Below are 22676 nucleotides of genomic sequence, written 5' to 3'. Positions count from 1 at the left end.
GGAAAGTAACTGTAAATACGCGAATTCCAACGCTAAAACTCACAAGTTTTGAGACTGGAATCAGAGAGTGATTAAACATCAGCAGCTGGGCCGTGGTCAAGGTTGAAATGGACCACAAAGCCTGGGTGATAATCTATGGCATCCACCATGTTTAACGTGACAGATTACTGCAATGTTTATAAGTTCAAGATTTAAAAGAATTTATGAAATAAGACAGAAAAAAAATTTTTTTTAAAGCATGCAAGTTTACTTGCTATTGTTGTAAGGCAGGTATGGGAAATACACTATTAGGTCCAAGCTAAACAGCTTCTGGAGGTTTTTCGGAGCACAGAATGGACTTGTAGACCCACTTTGGGCAGCTCTCCTTGAACCCTTAAACAGCTGGCGGACCCCACTGGAATAGAATAGGTCCGTCCCTGGCATCAGAGTGCCCTGTAATTGGGTGCCGAGAGGTAACAGCCACGCGCCCCTAAACCCGTTACCCCTCAGTCTCAGGCGCCGCACCCAGCTGAGGACCGCAGGAAGCAGGGGCCTGAGCGAGCACAACAGGGCTCTCCTGCCTCTGCGTTCGCGGTGCAGGGACAGTAAATGGAGCGACTACTTTCCACTGGGCGAGCCCAGGATCACTTCTTCCGCCCATCTCTTCCTCGTTACTCCTCCTATTAAAATACCAGATTTTCTGTGACAGCTGAGTCGGCTTTCAAGCAGCCAGTCCTGACAGATGTGAAAAACAAACTATGTGATAAAAAAAAACACTTAAAATCACCAATTCAGGCAACTCACAGAATAAAAACAGAAAATGTACTTGTTTAATGCAGACTGTTTCATAAGACAAAGAATACACTGTACTTTTCTGTGCAAGTAAAAATTCGCGCTTTTATCTAGCAACAAGGACCTGCAGTCCGACAGCGCACACGCAGCTTTGGAGGCCATTAAGTACGTAAAATTACCCAGCAGCCCTGCGCGCCTCGGTTGTCTTGCAAGTCTTTCCGGGTCGGTTTGCTACCGCCATGGGGAAGGTAAATGTGGCCAAACTGCGCTACCTGAGCCGAGAAGACTTCAGGGTCTTGACTGCGGTAAGAAACCTGAATTTCTCCTCTCGCGTGTCTTTTCCTATGTCGCCCTCTTTTCTGTTTGCTAGGAGCTGAGCGCTCTGGTCCCAGGGACTTGGCAGAGACCGCCATGGAAATAGGGATTTTCTTAAAAACCCTGGAGAGTGTGATTTATAAAAAGCTTTTGTTTAAGAGCTTGTCGCCCCTCAAATAGAACAGAGGCCCCTCATCTAATTGTTTCCTTCCTTCTTGTTGAGCTTGGGAGATACTTCCATTTCTCAGGCTTGGGAAACTTCTCTGACCCCTGGCTTCTCACCCAGCAGTTTTAAGTCCCATGCTGAGAATTACGTATAGACCTACGGCATTAAATTTCCCAATCACAAGACTCATTCCTTTAGAAAACATAAGTCGGATTTTTATAGCAGTTTCAGGAGATGGGGCAGGGTACAAACGCAAGGAGACAGAGATACCCCTTCAACGTTAAGTAAACAAATGAATACGCAAGGTAACACCAGATAATAAATGCTATGAAAATGATAAAGGATGATGAAATAAAAAATAGGTACATTGGGTGAAGAAATGGGAAGACTGAGAATTTTGTCTTTTTTACTGTTGTAACTAAAGTTTATGTGCTTTTTTTAAAGATACAAGTTGCTGGCCCTTTGCAGACAGTGAATACATACTAGCTAAGTGAAAAAACGAATAGGAGATAGTAGCTGCGTGAGAAGAAGCCAGCCTTAGTGGCGTCTTTAAAAGAAAGAGGTGGAAACAGGGGAGATAACCACAAATTGCAAAAGCGCCGAGGCAGGAAAGTGTTTTAAGAAAAGTCAGAATAGCTGGAGCATAGAACTGAAAAATAAGAGCTAAATGATGCACCTTGCCATTCGGGCTTGGTAAATGTTGGGGGCAAGCCCTGAATATTTTCACTGAGAAAGTAACAAAATCAGACTTTATAGTCTTAGTTTTATAACAAAGAGGAAAAAATACTTATAGCTAGGCATTTGTAGTATAAATCAACACACTTACTTAAGAACCGTTCCCTTTTAGTAAAGAATGAGCCTCTGATGAAGAATGTAATGTGGGATTATACAGCAGTACGTGTAATATTAGTCTTAATGATTCCTGTATTATTTTAAGACTTTGGAGAATTTTGAATTAGTCTTAAAATATACAACACTTACAGGGTAAACTGTTGGATGCCAGGTCTGTATGAAACTGGAGCACAGTTTTCATTCGCATGTAGATTATTCAATCCTCTAGACTTCGAATACCTATTGTCATCTCTGGAAGAAACTTACTTTACTTCCTCAGCACCTTCATTAATTTCTCAGTGCCTCTGACAGAAACTGGAGTCAAAGAGAAAAGTGTTAAGAGCTAGGGAAGGCAGAGGCAGAGTATGAAGTTGAGCCTGAGGTGCAAAGCTTTGATGGGACACCAAAATACCTAATTAATCTTCCAAAACTTTAATTCTGCAGTATTTAAATTCTTTCTGAATCCCACCAAGAAAAGCCATTTAGGTACAGCTTCTCAGTCTCAGTTGAATCTTCCCAGTGTTGTTACCATTCCTTGACTTCCTTTCCCCTTAGCTTTTTTGACTCTGTGTCAGTTACATTGTTTGACTTGCTAAGTTATGAACTCTGTCCTAAATTATATCCCTCAGTCTTTCATTTTCCCCTCATTTATCTCTTGCTATTACATCTGCTTCACAGTTATTTTTCACCTCTGTCAGATTTAATTGGCATGCTTTCTTATAACTAGGACTTCATTCCTATGCATAGACCCATTCTAATTTTCCTTTAACATCCTCATTTGATTATGTTCTCAAAGCAAATTCATCAGTTTTGTCTACTTCTTTTCCCCCTTTTCCCAACTCCCCCAAAGTGTATGCTTTTATAACTGTGTTTGCTTCCAACTATGACTGTCTCTACTCCTTCTACCCTCCCACATTCAGTCACCACACGACTCTTACTGTTTCTTAAAAAGCCTTTAATTCCATCTCTCCATTACTGGTACTACTACTGCTTGCCTAGTTCCAGTTACTATTTCCTTTGAGATGCAGTGCTCTTAAATCTTCCTATTTTGTCTTTTCTAAGCTGATTTTGGATATTCTGCCTAAATTAGTGTCCTAAAAAAAACTCTGCTATACATCTCCTTTGTTTAGATATCTTTGAGTCTTTTGTTTTTCTAGTATAAAGTATAAACTTCTTTTGCATTTCAGAATTCTAAGTGTCTTGTAGAGCCTTTGAAGTGTTTTCTAGCCTTATTTCCATGAACTGTATGTGCCGTCTCATCAGAGTTACTGGTGTATGTACTACCTGTTCCTTGTGCTCAGAACTTTTTGTATGTGTGTTGTTCCCAGATCTTCTTCTTTTATATCCCCTTGCATGTTTCCTCTCAAAGTCTAAAGTGTTAGTTCTTCCTTAAAAGTAATCTTTCAGCTAAAAATTCTCTTGGACCTTGAGATACTTCTTTTAATTCTCCAAGAAAAAAAAAAAAAACTTACGATTTTGTGTGGTTTTTCAATTTTTTACCTTTTACAGGACTTAGCACAAGTATAATATTTGCCATGTGCCATTAGCTTTGTCAGGTGCTCACAGTTCCTACCCTTGAAGTGAAATAGACAAAGAATATGTGATCAGTGAATATATCAAATTGTAATTGAAAATGTTAAAGAAGGGAATAATTGTGTCCTGGAATTATAGTTATGCACTGTATAACATTTCTATCATTGACATTAAATGTATTTGTAAATCCTATAAGATTATATCATCTGGGGGCTAGGGATTTAGCTCAGCGGCATAAGCGCCTGTCTTGCAAGCAGGCAGTCATGAGTTCGATCCCTGGTACCGATAAAAACGAAAAAGACCAAAAAAAAGATTATATCATCTACTGACACTGTAGCCTTCTTGTTAGTTTTTATCATGTTTACAACACAAGGACAAAATTGAGTAATGAAACATATCTCAGAATGTCGCTGCTGTTAAGCTATCCATGACCCAATTGAAGAATTACATAGTCAAAGTTTCAAGGAGAAGTTAATTTCTTTTTTTTTTTTTTTTTTTTTGTCTTTTTCATTTTTATCGGTACCAGGGATCGAACTCACGACTGCCTGCTTGCAACGCAGGCGCTTATGCCGCTGAGCTAAATCCCCAGCCCCGGAGAAGTTAATTTCTTAGAAAGATTTGATAAATGTATTATGTTGATCATGATTTCATAATCCCTTTAATTTCAGGTTGAAATGGGCATGAAGAACCATGAAATAGTTCCGTGCAGTTTGATTGCTTCTATTGCAAGCTTGAAACATGGTGGCTGTAATAAAATTTTAAGAGAATTAGTGAAACATAAACTCATAGCTTGGGAGCGTACCAAAAGTAAGTATTTTAATGCATCATTTTTGAATTTTCAGGTAACTGGTTTCCCCCAAACCATTTATTCAGAAAGCAAGAAAAAGAAATTGCCAGGCTAGACTTAAGAACTGACACAACATTCTACCATACTCTGTTTTTAAGAAAATCACAGTGGTGTAAGCACCTGCCTGGCAAGCACGAGGTCATGAGTTCTATCCCTGGTACCAAAAAAAAAAAAAAAAAAAATGACAGTGCTCTATATGGTATCTGCACGCAACAGTTTATTCCAACTGATGTGTTCATAGAACAATGCAATAGAAATTCAGTATCTGGCAGTATTCATTTTCTTGGTGTTGTGTGTTAATGGTGTTTCTATTGATATAGTATTTTCTGGTTTTTTATATTGGTTTCTTATAGTGTAGTCTTCAACAATAAATAATGTGTTTCTTAAACAAAAAATCACTTACCCTACTAGATTAAAGGAAGTGGGCAAAGGAGTAGCAAGACTGCACTGCAAAAGGGCCATAAGATAGAGATACTTTTGCTGCCATCTTTGAAAAATTCAGTCTGCCACAGGACTCTATACTAGCATTACTTCTCTAGCTGTACGGATGGTGAGGGATGAATTTTTAAGCCTATCATAGATCTTTAGTTTTATAAACTATAATAAAAAGTAATTACCAGAAAGAAATGAATAATAGACATATACAAAAGTTGGCATGAATTCTTTGTCAAATCTGTATAAAAATTTCTGAACTTAAATGCTTCCTTTTTAGTTTCTATTTTTATTTGATCACAGACATTTATAGACTGATAGCTATGAGTGAGTCATACTTTGAGTAACTATACACTAGAGAAATGAGGATTATAGGAAGAAATTGGAAACTTGTAAGTCTGGTTAGTTCATTTTTCCAGTTAAGATTTTCCATCTTTAAATTCTTACTAGATTTGAATTGCTGAGACTTGTTCCTACAATGTAACTAATACTTGATTTTTCTCATCTGGTTTTGTCTAGCTGTCCAGGGATATCGGCTGACAAATGCAGGCTATGATTACCTAGCTTTGAAAACACTTTCTTCTAGACAGGTAGTTGAATCTGTTGGAAACCAGATGGGTGTTGGCAAAGAATCTGGTAAGTCCTAATGATCCTGATGGAAGTATTTTCTTTATATTTCCCCTTAAGAAAGCATTCCTCTTTCAATTTTCCCATCTTTTCCAATAGTAAGTTGGAAATTTGGTTTGAGGCAGTATAGATTATGAGCATGCCATTAGTTTAGTGGGTTACTTTATTGCCTTAGTCCATCACTGAAAATTCAGTTATGCCAAGAATTGCTTTTCCATTAACTGTTCAGTTCTTTGGCAGATGTTTTATTATTCTGTTTTATATCTGATAAATTGTACATTTATAACAGTTAAAATATGTACTATAAGGAAGTAAATACATTTATAACAGTAAAATATGTACTACAAGGCAGTTAATATCTAAAACCAAAAACACATTTTGTCCCACAGTGATATGACCAGAAAGTCAAAAGTGAATATGTTTAAACAGGAGGAAAAAAAAGCATTCTAAAATAATGCTGAACAAGTAGTTGGGCCTAATTTATTGCCTTTGAGAAGATAAGAAAAAAGAACAGGAAATGATATTCCATCATACCTTCTTCCTTACTGCTTTTTATTCTGTATCATTTAAATATGTATTTAAATAAACCGAGGAAACAATTAAACTTGGAAGTAAAAGAATTAAGAAGTCCACCCAAAGATTTCTATACTACGCTATATATGACTTGCAAGACTTCAGAGTATGCTATGCATTTAAAAAGTAATGTTAAAAATAAAGATAAAAAGTAATGATAAAGAACCAAACAGGCATTCTGTTTGTGTGTGTGTGTGTGTGTGTGTGTGGTAAATACATTAATAAATGTATGAGATATTCACCGTAGGGTCAGCATCCTGAGTAATTTTGTTTTTTGCATGCAATACAGTCAGTATTGCTTTTGATTATAAAGCATGAATTGGCTCTTAAGAATACTTTAGTAATATATATGAGAACCAAGTCATAATGAAATAAATTCTGTTTTTAAAGGCTTTGTTTTTTAATTGCATGGCATGATGATGAGTAGTACAAAGGTGAGAGAATGCAGTAACAACTGGTCTTACTCTCAGTCTCCCTTTACTGCATCCCAAAGCTAACACCCTTTATTTTTTCATGTCCCTATAGAAGTTTCCTATAAATATATTACCTATGTAGTGTATGTGTAATGTATTTTGTATATATTATGTATATTAAGGATGTATGTGGAAACATTCATGTACTATTTTAATCACAAGTGGAAGCCAGCAGTATTCACTGTTTACATTTGACTTTAGCACACTTGATACATTTTTGGTATCATTTCACAGCATTTCATATTTTTCTCATAATTGCAGGACATCACATTATATGAAAGTTCTATAAATGATTTTACTTGTTAATGGTTGCTTAAGTTACTTGTCATCCCTTTTGTAAGTAGCAGTGCAGTATGTATCCTTATGCAAACACAGTTATACATTCTTGGCATTGAATTATTGGAAGAGCTGTTGGGTGGCTAGGGCTGCTATAACAAAATGCCTCAGATTGCATAGCTTAAAAACAGAAATGTAGTTTTTGGAGGGTAGAAGTACATAATCAAGGTTTGGTTTCTCTTAAGGCCTCACTTTAGTTTGCGGACACCTGACTTGCTATGTCCTTACCTGATGTGCCTTTTCTGCATCCGTGGTGTGTCTTCTTTTTTCTGATTAGGACTCTAGTTATAGATGGGATCTTACTGTTTGACTTTTTATTTGATTACCACTTTAAAGGGCCTATTCTCAGTTATGCTGGAAATTAGAACTTCAATATAGGAATTTTGGAGGAACATGAAATTCAATATATCCTAAAGGAAAAAGTTCAAAGGCATTTAAATTTTTGATTTACCAGATTTCTCTCCAAAATATTCGTGTTCATTTATAACTTAATCAGCATGTGACAGTGCATTTCTTATTAGAAAATAATCATTAGAATTTCTTCATGAGTAACTAGAATGTTCTGAATGTCATCACTTCAAGCAGCAACTCGTTTTGTTAGCTGAAAGACTGTTTATTAGAAGATTCTTACAGGATTATATTTGAAATAAATAACATTCATGAAAGCAATCGGCAAATTAAACTTAATGTCTTTAAAAAGGAAGAAATGAAGTCACTTCTCTCACAAGACATTAAGGAACTTACGTAGATGGTGCCATTGAACATCATGGAAACAGTAACCTTTTTGACCACTACATCGCTGATTTGTTTTGTAGTAGATATTAATATATGTTGGCTTATAAAGTAAAACGTTGAATACATAGGAAATGAGTTATTTTGCCAAGTATATAGTAGGAAGGATAACAGATTGAAGACAAAGTCAGATAAAGTTAGAAATATGATAAAAGGATAGGGGTCAGGGATTTAACTTAGCAGCTCAGGCACCTCCCTGGTAAGCACAAGGTCATGAGTTTGATCCCTGGTACCTAATAATAATATAATAATGATCTTTTAAAAATCTTGATTCCAGATATTTACATTGTCGCAAATGAAGAAGGACAGCAATTTGCATTAAAGCTTCACAGACTAGGAAGAACCTCCTTCCGAAATCTGAAAAACAAGCGTGATTACCATAAACACAGGCATAATGTTTCTTGGCTTTATTTATCTCGTCTCTCTGCCATGAAAGAATTTGCTTATATGAAGGTATTTTTTATAATTTTACATTGTTTAATTAAATAATACAGATAGCTCATTTTTCAACCAAGTGATGCAAAGACCTTACTGATGAGCATCTCTCTAGCCTCAGGCTTAGTCCCTATAGACACCTGCTTTTAACTCTTGATTATTTGTTATTTTTCTGGTGTTTCCATGTAGTGAGGTATTTTTGTTATTAATGCAAATTTATATGTGTGGAAGTGTATTCATAACTGAAAGATAGGCTCAGAGTATAGTGTTTAGATTTTAAAAATGTATTATAGTAAATGACACATTGCCATTAATTCCCCTCAAAATGCTCCCTTAAACACACTTATCCCATCTTTCGTGCCACTTTCTGAAGCAGTTCTGGAAGCCCTCTTTCACGAGTGTCTTCACAAGTTACGGTCAAAGATGAGGTGAATGGTGCTGTCATGTGCCATCCAGCCGAAAGGCAGGTTTGCAGAAACAGTAAGGCATGTCTTCAGCTGCCTTATTTACAAGACCTGAAACTGTGCTACGTTTGGCTGTTCCCAAAATCAAGATGAACATGAAAGGTAAATACCTTAAATTGATTCAGGACATCAGAACAGGCATGGCAGCGCAGCTGGACATTTGCAGAGGAGGCTTCCAGGACTGCTGTGGAGAGTGGCAAGAACAATGAGGGAGGTGTGTTTGAAGCAGCGGGATGGGGGAATAGCCCAGTGTCTTTTACTATAATACGTTCTATAAACATTTTAAGTGTTAATCAATTTTGATCATTCTCAAATTTCTGTTAATTATAAATACCATGTAATACTATCTGTCAGAAACCTCATTATTCCAAATAATAGACAATATTTTTCTTTAACATAATGGAAAAAATGTCATTTTGCAAACTTGAATTTATATCAAAAATGGTAAAAATACTTAATTTTTAACTTCCATAGTCAGGTTCAGCATGGATTTTTTTTTTTAGATATTTTAAATAATACTCAAATATCTGCAATAACTAAGTTAAACAGAAAATTATATTATGTTTGTATTTTGCCTTGTAATGTGGGATAGTTTCCATTTTTTTTAAATTTGAATTATTGGTAGAGATTCAATTCAGAAAATTTGAATTTTTAAAATTGTTCTTTTTGAGAGTTCAGTTTGTTGTTGAGGTGAATTACTTTAATTCATATGCATACATTTTTAGTAATCCGAGCAGAATTTTGAAAGCAGTGTAAATAGGTGAGACTAGTAGTAGATAGGTTTCTGGTTTATACTAAAAATTTATATCCTATGACATTGTGTCTACAAGTAAGCAGCCTGGTAGGAATGGTTAGAAACTTTCCCAACCTGTGTTAGGTCTTTTTTCAGGGTTTTGTGTTGAACAAACAGAAGTAGAACCTGCTTACATACAAATACACTCCTTAAATACACTAGTACTTTCTAAGAGTTGAAGAATAAAGTACATCTTAATTTCTGCCTGCTGTAATATAAGCTGTAGGCAAATAGCATGTTTAAGGTTATCATATGCCAATATACGGTAAAAATGATCTGCACTGTAAAAACAGCTCTCTGGAAACAAACACAAATTTCTGAGGAGTGGGGAATAGTTCAGTTCCTGTCTACCTAGAGTGGGAAAGGAGTAAAGTGTACAACCTTTGAAAATTAACTGTTAGGATAGGATGAGGTGAAGGAGTGAATACACAAAAACAACCAGTGTGCTTTCTCTAAGTTGGGTACACAGCATATACATAAAACTAATTTTTAAATGCTCTTAGTACATAAGAGTGATATAGAATAGTGAGTTTTATTTTACCATATTCATACATGTATCTAGCATACTTTATCCACCCTCATAGCCCTAGTTTGGTTCCCCTTCTCCCTAATTCCATTCCTTTTAATAGTATCCTCCCATTTTCCTGTCATCTCTCTTTTTAAAAAAAATTTTGGCCATTTATTGACTAGGTTGATAATTTTGGTGTTAAGATTTTTGAGTTTTTTATAAATTCTCTGTCAGAAGAATGTGTAGCAATGATTTGCTCCCATTGTGTAGGGTGTCTCTTCACTCCTCTGGTGGTTTCCCATGCTACGCAGAAGCTTTTTAATTTGACGCGGTCCTGTTTGTTGATTTCTGCACTTATTTCCCATGCTGTTGGCAGTTTCTTCAGGAATTCTTTGCCTGTGCCTGTAACTTAAGTGTTTTGCTTTTTCTAGTCTTTTCAGTTTCAGGTCTTTGTTCCATTTTTAATTGATTTTGTATAAGGCGAAATAAAGAGATCTAATTTCAATCTTAACCAAGCAGATACTCAGTTTTCTTCACACCATTTGTTAAAGAGACTATCTTTTCTCCAGTGTGTATTTCTAGCTGCTTTGTTAATAATCACATGGCTGCAGTTGTGTGGGCTTGTTTCCACATGCCCTATTCTGTTTCACTGGTCTACATGTTTATTTTGTACCAGACCCATGCTGTTTTTGTTATCATGGCTTTGTATATTTTGACATTGAACTGTCTTATTTTGGCTAATATGCTCTCCAGCTCCAGCCATTTTCCTGCACTGCTAACCAAGAACAGATTTTTAAAAAACAAATTAATATCTTGAATTTAGAGAAACTGAATGTAGTGGAGTAGTTGATGAAGGTGGTTTTCTGCAGTAAGAGTTTAGTAGATTCGTAAAGCTTGGCTATGATGTGACTATAAAGAAAGGACAGTAAGCATTGGAAAGGAGCCCGTATGGGCAAAGTGCTGTAAGTGGCACAGAGTTGTCTGTCCTGACTGCCCTTCAGGGAACTTGCTGAATACAGAATAGGACTGAATAAAGAGAATTGTTCATTACTAAAATCAATATTTATGTCCATTTTCAAATGTTCTTAATTGAACACTGATGTAAGTATCTTGGTCTGGTATGGGTCCATAGAACAGGTTAGGTATGGCCGCTCCTGGTAGAATTCTAATGGAATAACCAAGTGTAAATGAAAGATTCTATAAACGTAAAGTATTTTCAAGGAAATAACAATAGGATTTTTGTAGAAGGAAATAAGCATGGAGGAAAAGATAGATGTTTAGATGATCTGAAGTAGTGCTTGACTGAGACTAAATGTCACACAATAAATTTATATTGTATATTGAAAAATGTCTGTTCTTTACACACTAAAATGTCTGACTTTGGAATGGTTCTTTTCCTACTATGCAGAAGACAGAGCATATCTTAATTTGTTTTATTTGGAATATTTCAAGCATACATCAACAAATAACGAAAACAGAGTAAAAATGAAATAGCCTAAGAGACTGAGCTTCATGAGGGCTCATTTTTGTGAGTCTAGCAAAGTGCATAATCGGTAAATATTCATTTATAGAGCAAAGGTAAATTCAAACAAGCAAGTTTAAAATTTTTTATGTACCGCTTACTCTTGCAGTCATTAATAAGCAGTGTATAAATAACCATGTATTATTTATGATTGCTTTTAATAAAGCTTTGTGTGGTTTTCTTACAGTGGGGGGAAGTTAAATTTACTTTTTGTTCTTTTAAAAAGCATCAGCTTACACCTGTTTTGCCATGTTTCAGGCATTACATGATAGAAAATTTCCAGTTCCAAAGCCAGTTGATTACAATCGTCATGCAGTGGTCATGGAGCTCATAAGTGGTTATCCTCTGTAAGTACTCCTTATTCTTGAAACCATGCATCCCAGTAAATGAACTTACAGTACCATTTTGATGAATAAGTTTTCCTTTAATTCACAGAATGTTGCTTCTGAGATGTTAGGAATTGACTTAAAGGAATAAATCCTTTAAGACAAGTTAAAAACTCAATTTCATTGTTTCAGTTTGGATTTTATAATCTCTGTTATTCATTCACTCAGTATTTATTGTTTTATATAAGCCAAATGCTTTTAAGCTCAGCAGTGGACGAAACAAAGTCCTTGCTTTCATGAAACTTGCATTTTGATGGGAAGAGGCATGCCTTAGATAACTAAACAAGAAAATAATATGTCAAGTGTATCAATAAGTGCTATGGATAAAGTAAAGCAGAGTGTGGGGGATAAAAATACCAAGGTGGGAGTAAAAGATTACTATTTTGCATAGTAAAGAAAAATTTTACTGATAAGGTAAAAATTTATGAGTGCAAAAAGTTGAAAATGCAGAAAGATGTATAGATATATCTTAAAGGATATTACAAATACAGAATAGTAAATACACAGGCCTTGCTTGAGAGCACATTTGGCAGCCAGGCCGAGGTTGAGAGGAAGCTACCATAACTAGAGCTGAGTGACTGAGAAAGTAAGAGACGTGGTAAGTAGTGATAGCTCATAGGGAGTTTGTGACCACTTCACTTAGGATTTGTGGACCTTTGTAAGATTTTTAAACTTAGATTGAAACAGAAAGACATAGGGCTATTGTAAGCCAAGAAAAGATGAGGTATAAGTCTTTAAAAGATCACTGGCTACTTTTATTAAGAGTAGACTTAAAAAGGCAAAAACAGTAGAAACGTAAGTTAGACTGTTGAAATAATCTAGGCAGGAGATGGTAGTAGCTCTGATCACAGTGATAGGAAGTGTAAGAAGTGCTCCAAGTGTATTTTGCAAGTTGATCAACGTGAGTTATTTGCAGTTGGGGATGGATGTGAAGGAAAGGGGGAGTCAGTGATGACAGCCAGGCTTTGGCTTGAGTGATGATCAGTGAGGAAGTACTTCTTAAGTGAAAGAAGTATTTAAAGGCGAAGAAAGAGATCAGCTGCCTAGACATAATAACTAAGGCTTTGGATATAGAAATATGGAAGTCAACAGTCTTGACAAGAACCAATTTCATTAGGATAAGGTGGATGAAAGCGTGTTTGAATTAGTTCATACACAAGTGAGAGGACAAGAAATTGGTGAAAGTTTGGCTCTGAGAAAGACTAAAGAAAAGAGGTTGTAGTGGGGTAAGATTTTGAAATGGCCTTTTAAATAACTGAAACATGTTATGTGTGGTCATAGGAACAAAAACAAGATTGCTAGACAGAGTAATATATATGTGCACATACACTTTTGTTAAGATCACAACATGTACAGATAACCTATTTACATCTTTAAAAATCTTTCAGATGCCAGATACACCATGTTGAAGATCCTGCATCTGTGTATGATGAAGCGATGGAACTCATTGTCAAACTTGCAAATCACGGATTGATTCATGGAGATTTCAATGAATTCAATCTCATACTGGATAAAGATGACCATATCACCATGATTGATTTTCCACAGATGGTTTCAACGTCCCATCCCAATGCTGAATGGTATGTACTGTAATTCATTTGTAGATGTGGGAGTGTTTGTATGTGACAAAGTCTTTTTAGCATAATTTCTAATTTTATAACAGTTTTATAACTGTTTTGAAGTTGCAGGTTTTAATGATAAAAAAGATTTGTTTTGCATAAAAAGCTACATTACTGTTACACTAGAATGTCCATGATCAGAATGTTTCCTATCCTTAGTAGTTTTGAAGAAGAAACAGTATACTTTGATCCAATTTTTTTAAACCTGTGATAAAGTTTTTGCTTTGTATTGGGAATATGAAGAAATTTTCTTTTTTATTTATATAAGCTATTATAAAGATAGCATTGAAAGAATTTGAGTTACTCTATAACTGGACAAAGGTTCAAGTCAAGCTTGCATAAACATGTTATACTTTGTCCAAACAGACTTTTAGATGGAAGCTCACTTTTTAAAATAGATTAAAGCCTTCTCAGAAGAAGTTGGGGTATGGAGAGGGGAATCTAGAACCACCACATACTTTCTGTCTTTCCTCTTCTTTCTCTGCTGCATGGTTACATTCAAGAGATCCTCACCAACCGTAATTAATTTTGGGTGGCCTTAGTAAAAATTGTGGTTTTGTATAGGACATAGTTTTCAGACCAATGATAATTACTTCTCATGTTATTTTTATTTTTTATTACTAGGAAAGAATTCACGTAAAATTTCTCTTGACACAGGGCAGAATACTTTATAAACTGTGATAATCATATTCTTCATATTACTTAACCACTTACACCAGCCAAGTTGTGAAATACGATCTTTTCCTTTATTTGTATTCCATGATACAGCAATTGTAACCAGATTTAAGGTTAAGTGTTTTTTCTCTCTTCATGTTCCAGGTTTTATGAGAAACTTCTTTTTCACAAAGTAGCAACTGGTGTCACTTATATAATAGTATATTCCTTCTTGCAAAGTTTGAGCTCGAAGCAGTCTATATTAAGTGACTGCCTGGCTTCCATTAGAAACTGTCTATACTTATGCTAGAAAAAGAAATTTTAAAAATATTTCCAACAAAAAAATACTAAAAGATTAATATCTGGCACTCGTGTGATCAGTACTCTAGTAGATGTTATATTGGCTAATCATGATTTTTATTAATATAGAATAGCATAGTTACACAATAAAGTAACATTTGGAAGCCACCAGTTGGATGGCATTGATGATAGATTAGTATATTCTGCATTGTTCTTTGGAGAAGCATTGTGATTGAATTTACATAAACCAATAGTGAGATGAAGGAGTTAAGAGCTAGAAATTAATATAGAAATAAGCCCTGTCTCTGCTTTGAAAAAGATACTGTCTGTTCAGGGAAATATGAACTTAAATAAAATAAAATGATAACTTTCAAGTTTAGTAAGATTTTTTCTCATGGCCCTGAAAGCAAAAAAGAGTAGCATTGTCTTCCTATTCTTAAACTTCATCTTTTTCAAAATAATGTGGTTAAAAATTCAAGAAGATGGTCAATTCCATCTCATCTTGTCCTCGACTGTCTGTTACCTGGAAATGTTCTAAGGAACAGAATCTGTTCTTGCTGCTTTATGGTGGCCAGCAAAGTAACCTGGTATTCAGAGTTACTTCTAAACTCAGTCCAGTTTAACTTGTCTTCAGATCATTATCTCTGTAAGCCATAGCATTCCTGATCTCTTCAGGTGTTATGGATGATTAATGTACAAAATCTCCAAAGTTTCCCTTAGGAGTCATCCGTCATTTATCTTTAGCTTTCCCACTTGGCAGAGGGTTCTAGTAGATTTGCTGATGGGAGGCTTTACCAGACAGACTGGTGACTAACGAGAGTGAGTGGAAACCTGAGCATAGTCTCATATTCTGCGTTCACACTTGTCCTTAGCCCAGTACATTTTACTCCATATAAGAAGCAGTCTGAGAAAAGCTTGGCTTCTCTAACCGTATGAACTATATTGACATATTCCTTGAGATTTCCTCCTGTGGTAGTTTTTCCAGTACATTGGCAACTGATGCATACACCTTTACTTTTGTATAACATTTTTTCTCCACTTCACAACAAACAGATATAACAAACCATAAGGATATTATTAGCTGATTAGAGAATGATCAAAAATGCTATCAAAAATGATTATTTTTCTCTTTTTTTATTTTGAGGTATTTTGACAGAGATGTTAAATGCATCAGAGATTTCTTCATGAGACGTTTTGGCTATGAAAGTGAGCTTTATCCAGCCTTCAGTGATATCAGGTTTGTACTTAGCATTGCTTAAAATGATAGGTCTGTTAACATTTATTTAACACTATCATCTAAAAAGAAATGTTCAGTAGTGATCTTTGACACATTAATTGCTGTTACTATTGGTCTGCAGTACATCAGTGAAACTTAAATGTGAAAAATACTTGTCTTTATTTATATATATATATTTGTTGTATATATATATATATATATGGTTTCTTACATGTTCAAGAACTTTTATTGTTTTGGATTTTATGGAAAAAACTCATAAGGAATCAAAGCAACTTTTTTTTTGTCTTTTTTGAGATGAGGTCTCGCTATGCAGCTCAGGCTGGCCTTGAGCTCACTTTGTAGCCCAAGCTGGTCTCGAACTCACAACGATCCTCCCACCTCAGCCTCCCGAGTGCTGGGATTACAGGCGTGAGCCACCACGCACAGCTAGCAATTTTTTTTTTAATTTACATTTTTTTCTTTATTCAGAACAAAAACTATCTTAAATTGATTGTTAAAAAATAATTGAACATTGTCTAAGTTTTCTCATTCGTTTTCTATGCTTTTATTATTTCCTGACTTGAGTTGTTGTAATTTTTAAAAGTTTAGTTCCTTTTTGAAACTTTACTTAGTAAATTAGTAATAACTGAATTTTCTATAACTTTTTATGTGTATTGCTTTTTAGTTTGTTTTATTCTTAAAATGGCAGACAGCTTATATCCTTCGTGTTATATATTTAAGTTTAGTGTTTTAGGCAAAGAAAAGTATTTCAATTTAACTTGAGAATACTAATTTATCAGAGTAGTAGATACTTATTTATCTCGGTTAGGTGTTTTTTCTCTTTGAGTACTTGACCCTTTTCCTCCCCCTAGGAGGGAGGGTTCTCTTGATGTCGAGGTTTCTGCCAGTGGTTACACAAAGGAAATGCAAGAAGATGATGAGCTGCTACAGCCACTGGGCCCAGATGATAAGAATACTGAAAGAGAGGAGGGATCTGCTTTCTCCCTTTCTGAAGATGAGCTGTCAGAGAAAGCAAAGGTTTGTAGCTCAGAAGCTGAAAACAAGCAGGATACCATGGGTGACTCGGGGTGCTGCTGCAGCTCATCTGCAGACCTTGAGCAGATGAAAGGAGACAGTTCAGAAGAGAGTGCTCCTGCACACAGTTTTGAAATGCCGGAATTCAGTCAACCCTTAGAAGAAATAAAAGGGCAGATGGTTGAAAACCGCTGTACAGCCAAGTTTTCTGAGGAGAATAGGACTGAAAATGACACCGAACAAGAAGACCAGACAAGTCAAGGAGGAACCCCTGCTGGCTCTGAGGAGGAGGAAGATGACTGCCCTTGCCTCGTTAGCGGATCGCCATTAAACAGAGAGCCCAGGCCTTTCAGGTATAGACTTTTATGGATTGTTTCTTGATTCTTAATATTCAGACCAAGGCTGTTTGGTTCTAGTAAATGACTGTTTTAGAAAAAAATAGTTTGAGTTCTGTTCTGCCGTTGCTTTGTACAAAACAAAACCAAATACCCTTGCTCTTACTAAACTACTGGCTTTCCTGAAACTCCAATTTGCTTAGTACAGATCCTAGGACTTACAACCACATAATCTAATTTCTAAAGTGCTACCCTTGACTTATGATGGTGTGACTTACAATTTCTCAATTTTACAATGATGCAAAAGTGACATGTTTTTGCTAAAAAACATCAAATTTTGTCTTTACCTCAGGTGGTGATTTGGGCCACGAAGTACTAAGCTGTAGCTCCTAATCAATGTAATCACAGTGGTAAACAAGAGATACTGTGTTGCTAAACTATGATGAAGTTAGAAGCATTTTGGACTTAAAATATTTTCAGTCTAGATCCCAAAGCCTAAAAACCGGGAGAGCCAACAGTCTGGGTTCCAGTCTGAGTTTGAAGGCAGAAGATTGATGTCCCACCTGAAAGACAGGCAGGCAGAAATACCAAATTCTCTCACTTTGCCATTTTTGTTGTTTTTGTGCTTTCAATGAATCGAATTGGGCCTATTCATATTGGGAAAAGTCTGATCTGCTTAGTCTGTCAATCAGAAACAGCTTCAGGTACACCCAAAATAATGTTTAAATAAATAAGAGTGCCCAATGGCACAGTAAAGTTGACACATAAACATCATTGTAATAAAAGAAAAATTAGGGTTAAATGGTCTTCTAAGTTCGAAGCAGGGAACGGAAGTCTTACATTTTCATTCTCTGGACATGTGCTAGACAAAACTTTCATTATGCATAGTAGCAAAGTAGATGTCCTGAAAAATAATTAACATTTTCTGTGTTCTTACACATTTTTATTACTGATCAATGTAAAAAAGAAGTTAGTTTCCATGGTTTTAGTTTTTACTACCTTACAGTCATAGAATTCTGCCTCCCGAATATTTGGAAAGGTGACAAGAAAGTGTAGGAGGCATTTAGATTGTGAGAGGCAGATTGTGTAATTAAGTAAAAGAAAAGGGGAAATCTAGTGGAAAAAAATGAATGCGGGAAACAATCTTTCTGAGAAATTTTTGGAGTTTTACAGTCAGGTAAGACAAATTAATTCAGTCAGACATGATTACATTATAAGAATTAACTGAAAGAATTCTGGTCTTAAAATTTTATTCTAGAGATGAAGAAAATATGGGAAATGTTAATCAGTCTAGAACAAGAACTCTGAGTGTTACTTCTGCAGGCAGTGCTGTAAGCTGTTCGACGATTCCTCCAGTAAGTACCTTTACCACTTATTGATTAAGTCACAGGTTGATGAGCACAGTTCTGTGAAGATTACAAGTTACCTTTGGATGTTTGGACTTTACCATGTCAGTGTTAAAATTTATAAAAAGTAAAATTTAGTAACACATAAGAGGGTTTAGTTTTAACTGCAATGGTCAAAGCTTTTAGGAAAAAAGTCGTATGTAAATTTGCTTGAACTCGAAGGATAAAAATCATAAACATTTTAGAATCAAGGGGACTTCTTATATTCTCATATTCTTTAGTCCTTTCACTTAACAATGAGGAAAGTGAAACCTAGACACGTTGGTTGACTTTTTCTAAGGTACATACCTAATAACAGCAATATACCTTCACAAGCCATTTTTTCATAAAGTTGGAGAGAAAAATAGGATAGTTTTACCATTTTTGATATCTAAAGTATGTGTTGGATTCTTTGGACATTTCTCAACATTTGGATTATTTGGACATTTATCAATGTCCAAAAAAAATCACAAAAGGGACATTTTTCTGAACAAGATGATAAGCAAAAATATTCTGGCTCCCCCTGAGGTGCCAGCCTTCTTTTAGAACTACTCAGAAGGAAGACTCAGGAGATAATCACTCATTCTCTCAACAGAAAGCTAGTCTCACTGGCCTGTGGAGGTGCTCTCTCTCCTGCTTCCAGACATCAGTGTTACAGTGTGTATGTCACTGTACTCACCATTTAAGAACTACGTGGTTCTATATCCAACATTAAGAAAATAAGTAATATATCACTTTTTTTATAAATTAAAATTACATAATTGGTATATCGGATTTTTTTCCTCCTTTTTGAAAATGAGCACATTGGTTTAGTGATTACTTATGAGCAAAAGAACAAAATCGGGGTAAAAAAGGAGAAAATGAAATGATTAGATAAAAAATGAATTCAGAAGAATACAACTTCTTTTCCTACCTTTGTAGTCCAGGTTCGGAAGTATTCAGTCAGTAAATTAAAATGTGCTGTGTGGTTGGTGGTATGGGATGTTTACCAAATTAAATCAGAGCTAGCAAAACAAGATTAAAACAAAAAGTCCTGTAATTTGTAATTACATAGTTCCAGGGTTTTACTTGATCCCAGAAACATTTAAAACTTGTCAGACCAGTAAGAAAATGAAATTCTAGAAATACCATTGCTTTTATATACCTGTCCTCAAGGTCTGGTGATTTCCTTGATTTTTTCAAAGAAAATTTGAAATCTGTGAAGTGTATATTGATTATTTTAAAAGATCTTCTAAGCATTATCAGCTTGTCTTTATTACAGATTTCTCACCATTCACAATCACCTGTCCTCTTAGCTTTATTTTGATATCTACTGAGATTTGTTTGCCTTTCTTTGATTTCTCAAAATCAAAACATAATTTTATAATAGCTAATTAGTGGAATAAAATTGTTAACTACATATAAAGAAAATCAGATGACTAATCTATGCTATATCCTTAAATTCTAACTTATGTGCTTTTCTCCGTATAAAGATAATGGCATTGACATTGTCAGAGGCCAAGTTAACGTTGTGTTTGCATGTCCTAACCTTAAAGTCTTACTGCTTTAATTTGATTCTTATACGTCTCTTAGAGCTAGCAAAAGAATTTAAAATTTTAACAACAGTCAAGTCTTTAACTCTTACATCTCGGGGTTTATGAATTACATTTTAAAATACAAATTTCTAAGGAAGGTGGAAAAAGATCCTTTCAACCTGTTCTCTCTGATCATTTGAAACAAAATTAGCTCAAGTCTACATCCTCTTAAATTTTTTATCACACTTTTCCTTGGAAGTCGTATATTTCATTAAAAAGTTAGGAGGTGCACACCTGTAATCCCAGCAGTCACTCCAGAGGCTGAGGCAGGAGGATCCCTGTGGTTTTGAGGCCAGCCTGGACTATGTGGCAAGTTCAAGGACAGCCTGAGCTGCCTAGCAGCAAGACCCTGCCTGAAAAACATAAAAGAGAAAACTTTACTACCTCCATTAACTTGATTGTTGTTTTGGTATTTATATGTACAAAGACAAAGGATTTCCTTTTTGTTCTTTGAAATTATATTTGAAAAACCTATTTTTCTCCTTAAAATATTTTTATAGTATTTGTTGGCCATTTTGTAAACTCTGTCCTTAATACATAACAGAAATTATAATTCAGCAAAAAGATACACTGCTTTTTAATAAATATGAATGTGGCTACTACTTAGTAGAACTTTCTTGTTTTAACAACCAAAAAACAACATAGTTTTCATTAATTTTATGTATTCCCTAAAATAACACACAAATGTTTGACTTTACTGCACATTATACCAACTTTTAAAACATGCTAAGTTAAATCCTCCCTTTTTAAATATATGTAAATTAACCTCATAGGCTTTGTAAATTGTTCTAATTTGGGTGGCAGTGTATGCATATTAATCCATCATTTCCTTATTTCGTGTGATATAACTATGTTCTCAGTGTAAATAAGTGGAATTACAAGAAAATATTGCTGCTACACGCACACTCTTAGCCTGCCTAATACATACTCTGTAGGCCTCTAGTGCAGGTTCTAGATTCTTATTAGTGTAGGAAGCACTCAGAGTTCCAAAACAGTTTCCCGGGGCAGGGTACAGTCCTAAAACTTAGCCAGTTCTCTTTTCAGTCCATAAATCTGTAGAATGTCAGGTGATTCCAGGCTGTCCTGAGATGGTGACGCAGTATCACGTGGAACATCAGACACTGTCAGGTCATTTCTGTATCTGAATTTTGACAGTATTCTCAGATACTGTTATCAATAGTAAATGCCTTAAAAAAGATTTTCTATTACAAAGTCATGTGTAACTGGGCATATTGGCACACACCCGTAACCCCAGCCACTTGGTAGACTGAGGCAGAAGGGTCACAATTGCAAATCCATCCTGGGCAACTTGCAAGACCCTGTCTTAGGAGGGAGGGAAGAAAGCAAAGGAAGTTTTCAACTTACTTTTCTACTTCCGTTTTCATTGCGGACCAGCAGGTGGCACTATGGTGAACTGTTATTTAAACTATCGTTACTATACACTGTGGTTTTTTTGCTATGTAATGTGTTCTCTTAGGAATGTAGTTTCAAATTTTATCACTTTCTCTAGTTTTACTTTATTGCTAGTTTAGTATTATCTGTGGAATTTTTTAAATTTATACTTCATAACATACTTGAAAGACATTACCAACTAGATTTTTGTTTTAGTGAATTTCTATTCCTTATCAGTGTTATTTATAAAATCTCTCTAGGAATTGATAAAACAGAAGGTGAAACGCCAGTTGACAAAACAGCAAAAGTCAGCCATCAGACGTCGGCTACAGAAAGGAGAAGCAAACATATTTACTAAGCAACGAAGAGAAAACATGCAAAATATTAAATCAAGTTTGGAAGCAGCCAGCTTTTGGGGATAATAATACATTGTTTAAGATACTGGATATTTCTATTACATATTTTTTCAAATTACTGTGACTGTTGAGCACCTTAGGTCTTTGTTGGACCAGTTCTAGTGTATTAGTAGGTAAATAAACCTATTTTTCACTATAAATTGGACTCATTCTCAATGTATTCTGTGGTGGTTAAACTCGACTGGGTCAGCTTGTCTTGAGAGCTGCTGGGGGAATTGGCGAGGCAGACTTCTGGGAATGCCCGGGCGGGTCGTAGAGGCATGACTGGCGTCTGTATCTCACCTCACCCTTTCCTCTCTGATGTTGCTGAACTGCTTTGCTTCCTGCTTTCATGGCCTAAGCAGCTTTGCTCCACTGTACCCTTGTACCACGATGTTTGTGCTTTGGAGCCTGATGATCATGGACCAAATCCTCTGAAACTATGATCTAAATTCAACCTCTGCTTTGTGGGTGTCAGGTACTGTGTCCAGCAACAAGAAATCCAAACAGAAAATTGGTACCAGGAGTACAATGTTTACTGAGACTGTACTTGACCATGTGATTTAGAAGCCTTTGGAACTTCTTTGCAGGGGAGGTTTGGAAAGGTTTGGAGATGGGGTAGAGAAGCATTAGAATGCTGGGTGCAGAGCAGATGAGTGATTCTGGTCAGAAGTTAGAAGGCTAGAATGCTTCTAGAAATGCAACTGGTGAAGTGTCAGGCTCAGGAGGTTTCCTTTGGGAATGAGAACTTCACTGACAATTGGACTAGAGGTGGTGTGTGTTACACTCAGTAAAAAAATCTGTCTACATTTTCCTATGTCTTAAAATTTTGTGGGAGATTGCAATTTGGGGCAGTGGACTAACTGATGTGGCAGAGGAAATTTTAATGTATTCCAACATTCAAGTAGTGGCATAGGGACTGCTGACTGCCTGTAGCAAGATTTATGGTGCAAATTGATCAGCAAAG

General features: G+C 35.6%; 1 protein-coding gene and 1 non-coding gene across 2 annotated transcripts; both read left to right on the top strand.

The window, feature by feature from the left end:
• The first annotated feature begins 868 nt into the window (after window positions 1-868).
• On the top strand, window positions 869-21870 carry Riok2 (RIO kinase 2). Its single transcript, XM_003479413.5, has 10 exons — window positions 869-1076; window positions 4285-4423; window positions 5415-5531; window positions 7974-8149; window positions 11677-11765; window positions 13193-13384; window positions 15522-15614; window positions 16466-16981; window positions 18222-18318; window positions 21575-21870. Exons 1-10 carry the CDS (start codon window positions 1011-1013, stop codon window positions 21734-21736), a joined length of 1647 nt encoding a protein of 548 aa, XP_003479461.1. The 5' UTR covers window positions 869-1010; the 3' UTR covers window positions 21737-21870.
• LOC111754554 (small nucleolar RNA SNORA8) lies at window positions 4652-4785 on the top strand. The gene has a single exon (XR_002789229.1). It is a non-coding gene; the product is annotated as a small nucleolar RNA SNORA8 (small nucleolar RNA).
• Window positions 21871-22676: the final 806 nt, after the last annotated feature.

Source organism: Cavia porcellus, unplaced genomic scaffold, assembly GCF_034190915.1.
Source record: "Cavia porcellus strain 051 isolate PalLab524CR breed Dunkin Hartley unplaced genomic scaffold, mCavPor4.1 scaffold_2, whole genome shotgun sequence".
In the NCBI taxonomy this organism is placed as follows: domain Eukaryota; kingdom Metazoa; phylum Chordata; class Mammalia; order Rodentia; family Caviidae; genus Cavia; species Cavia porcellus.
Note: the sequence above shows the minus strand (reverse complement) of the source record. Positions and strands in the feature narration are given on the sequence as shown.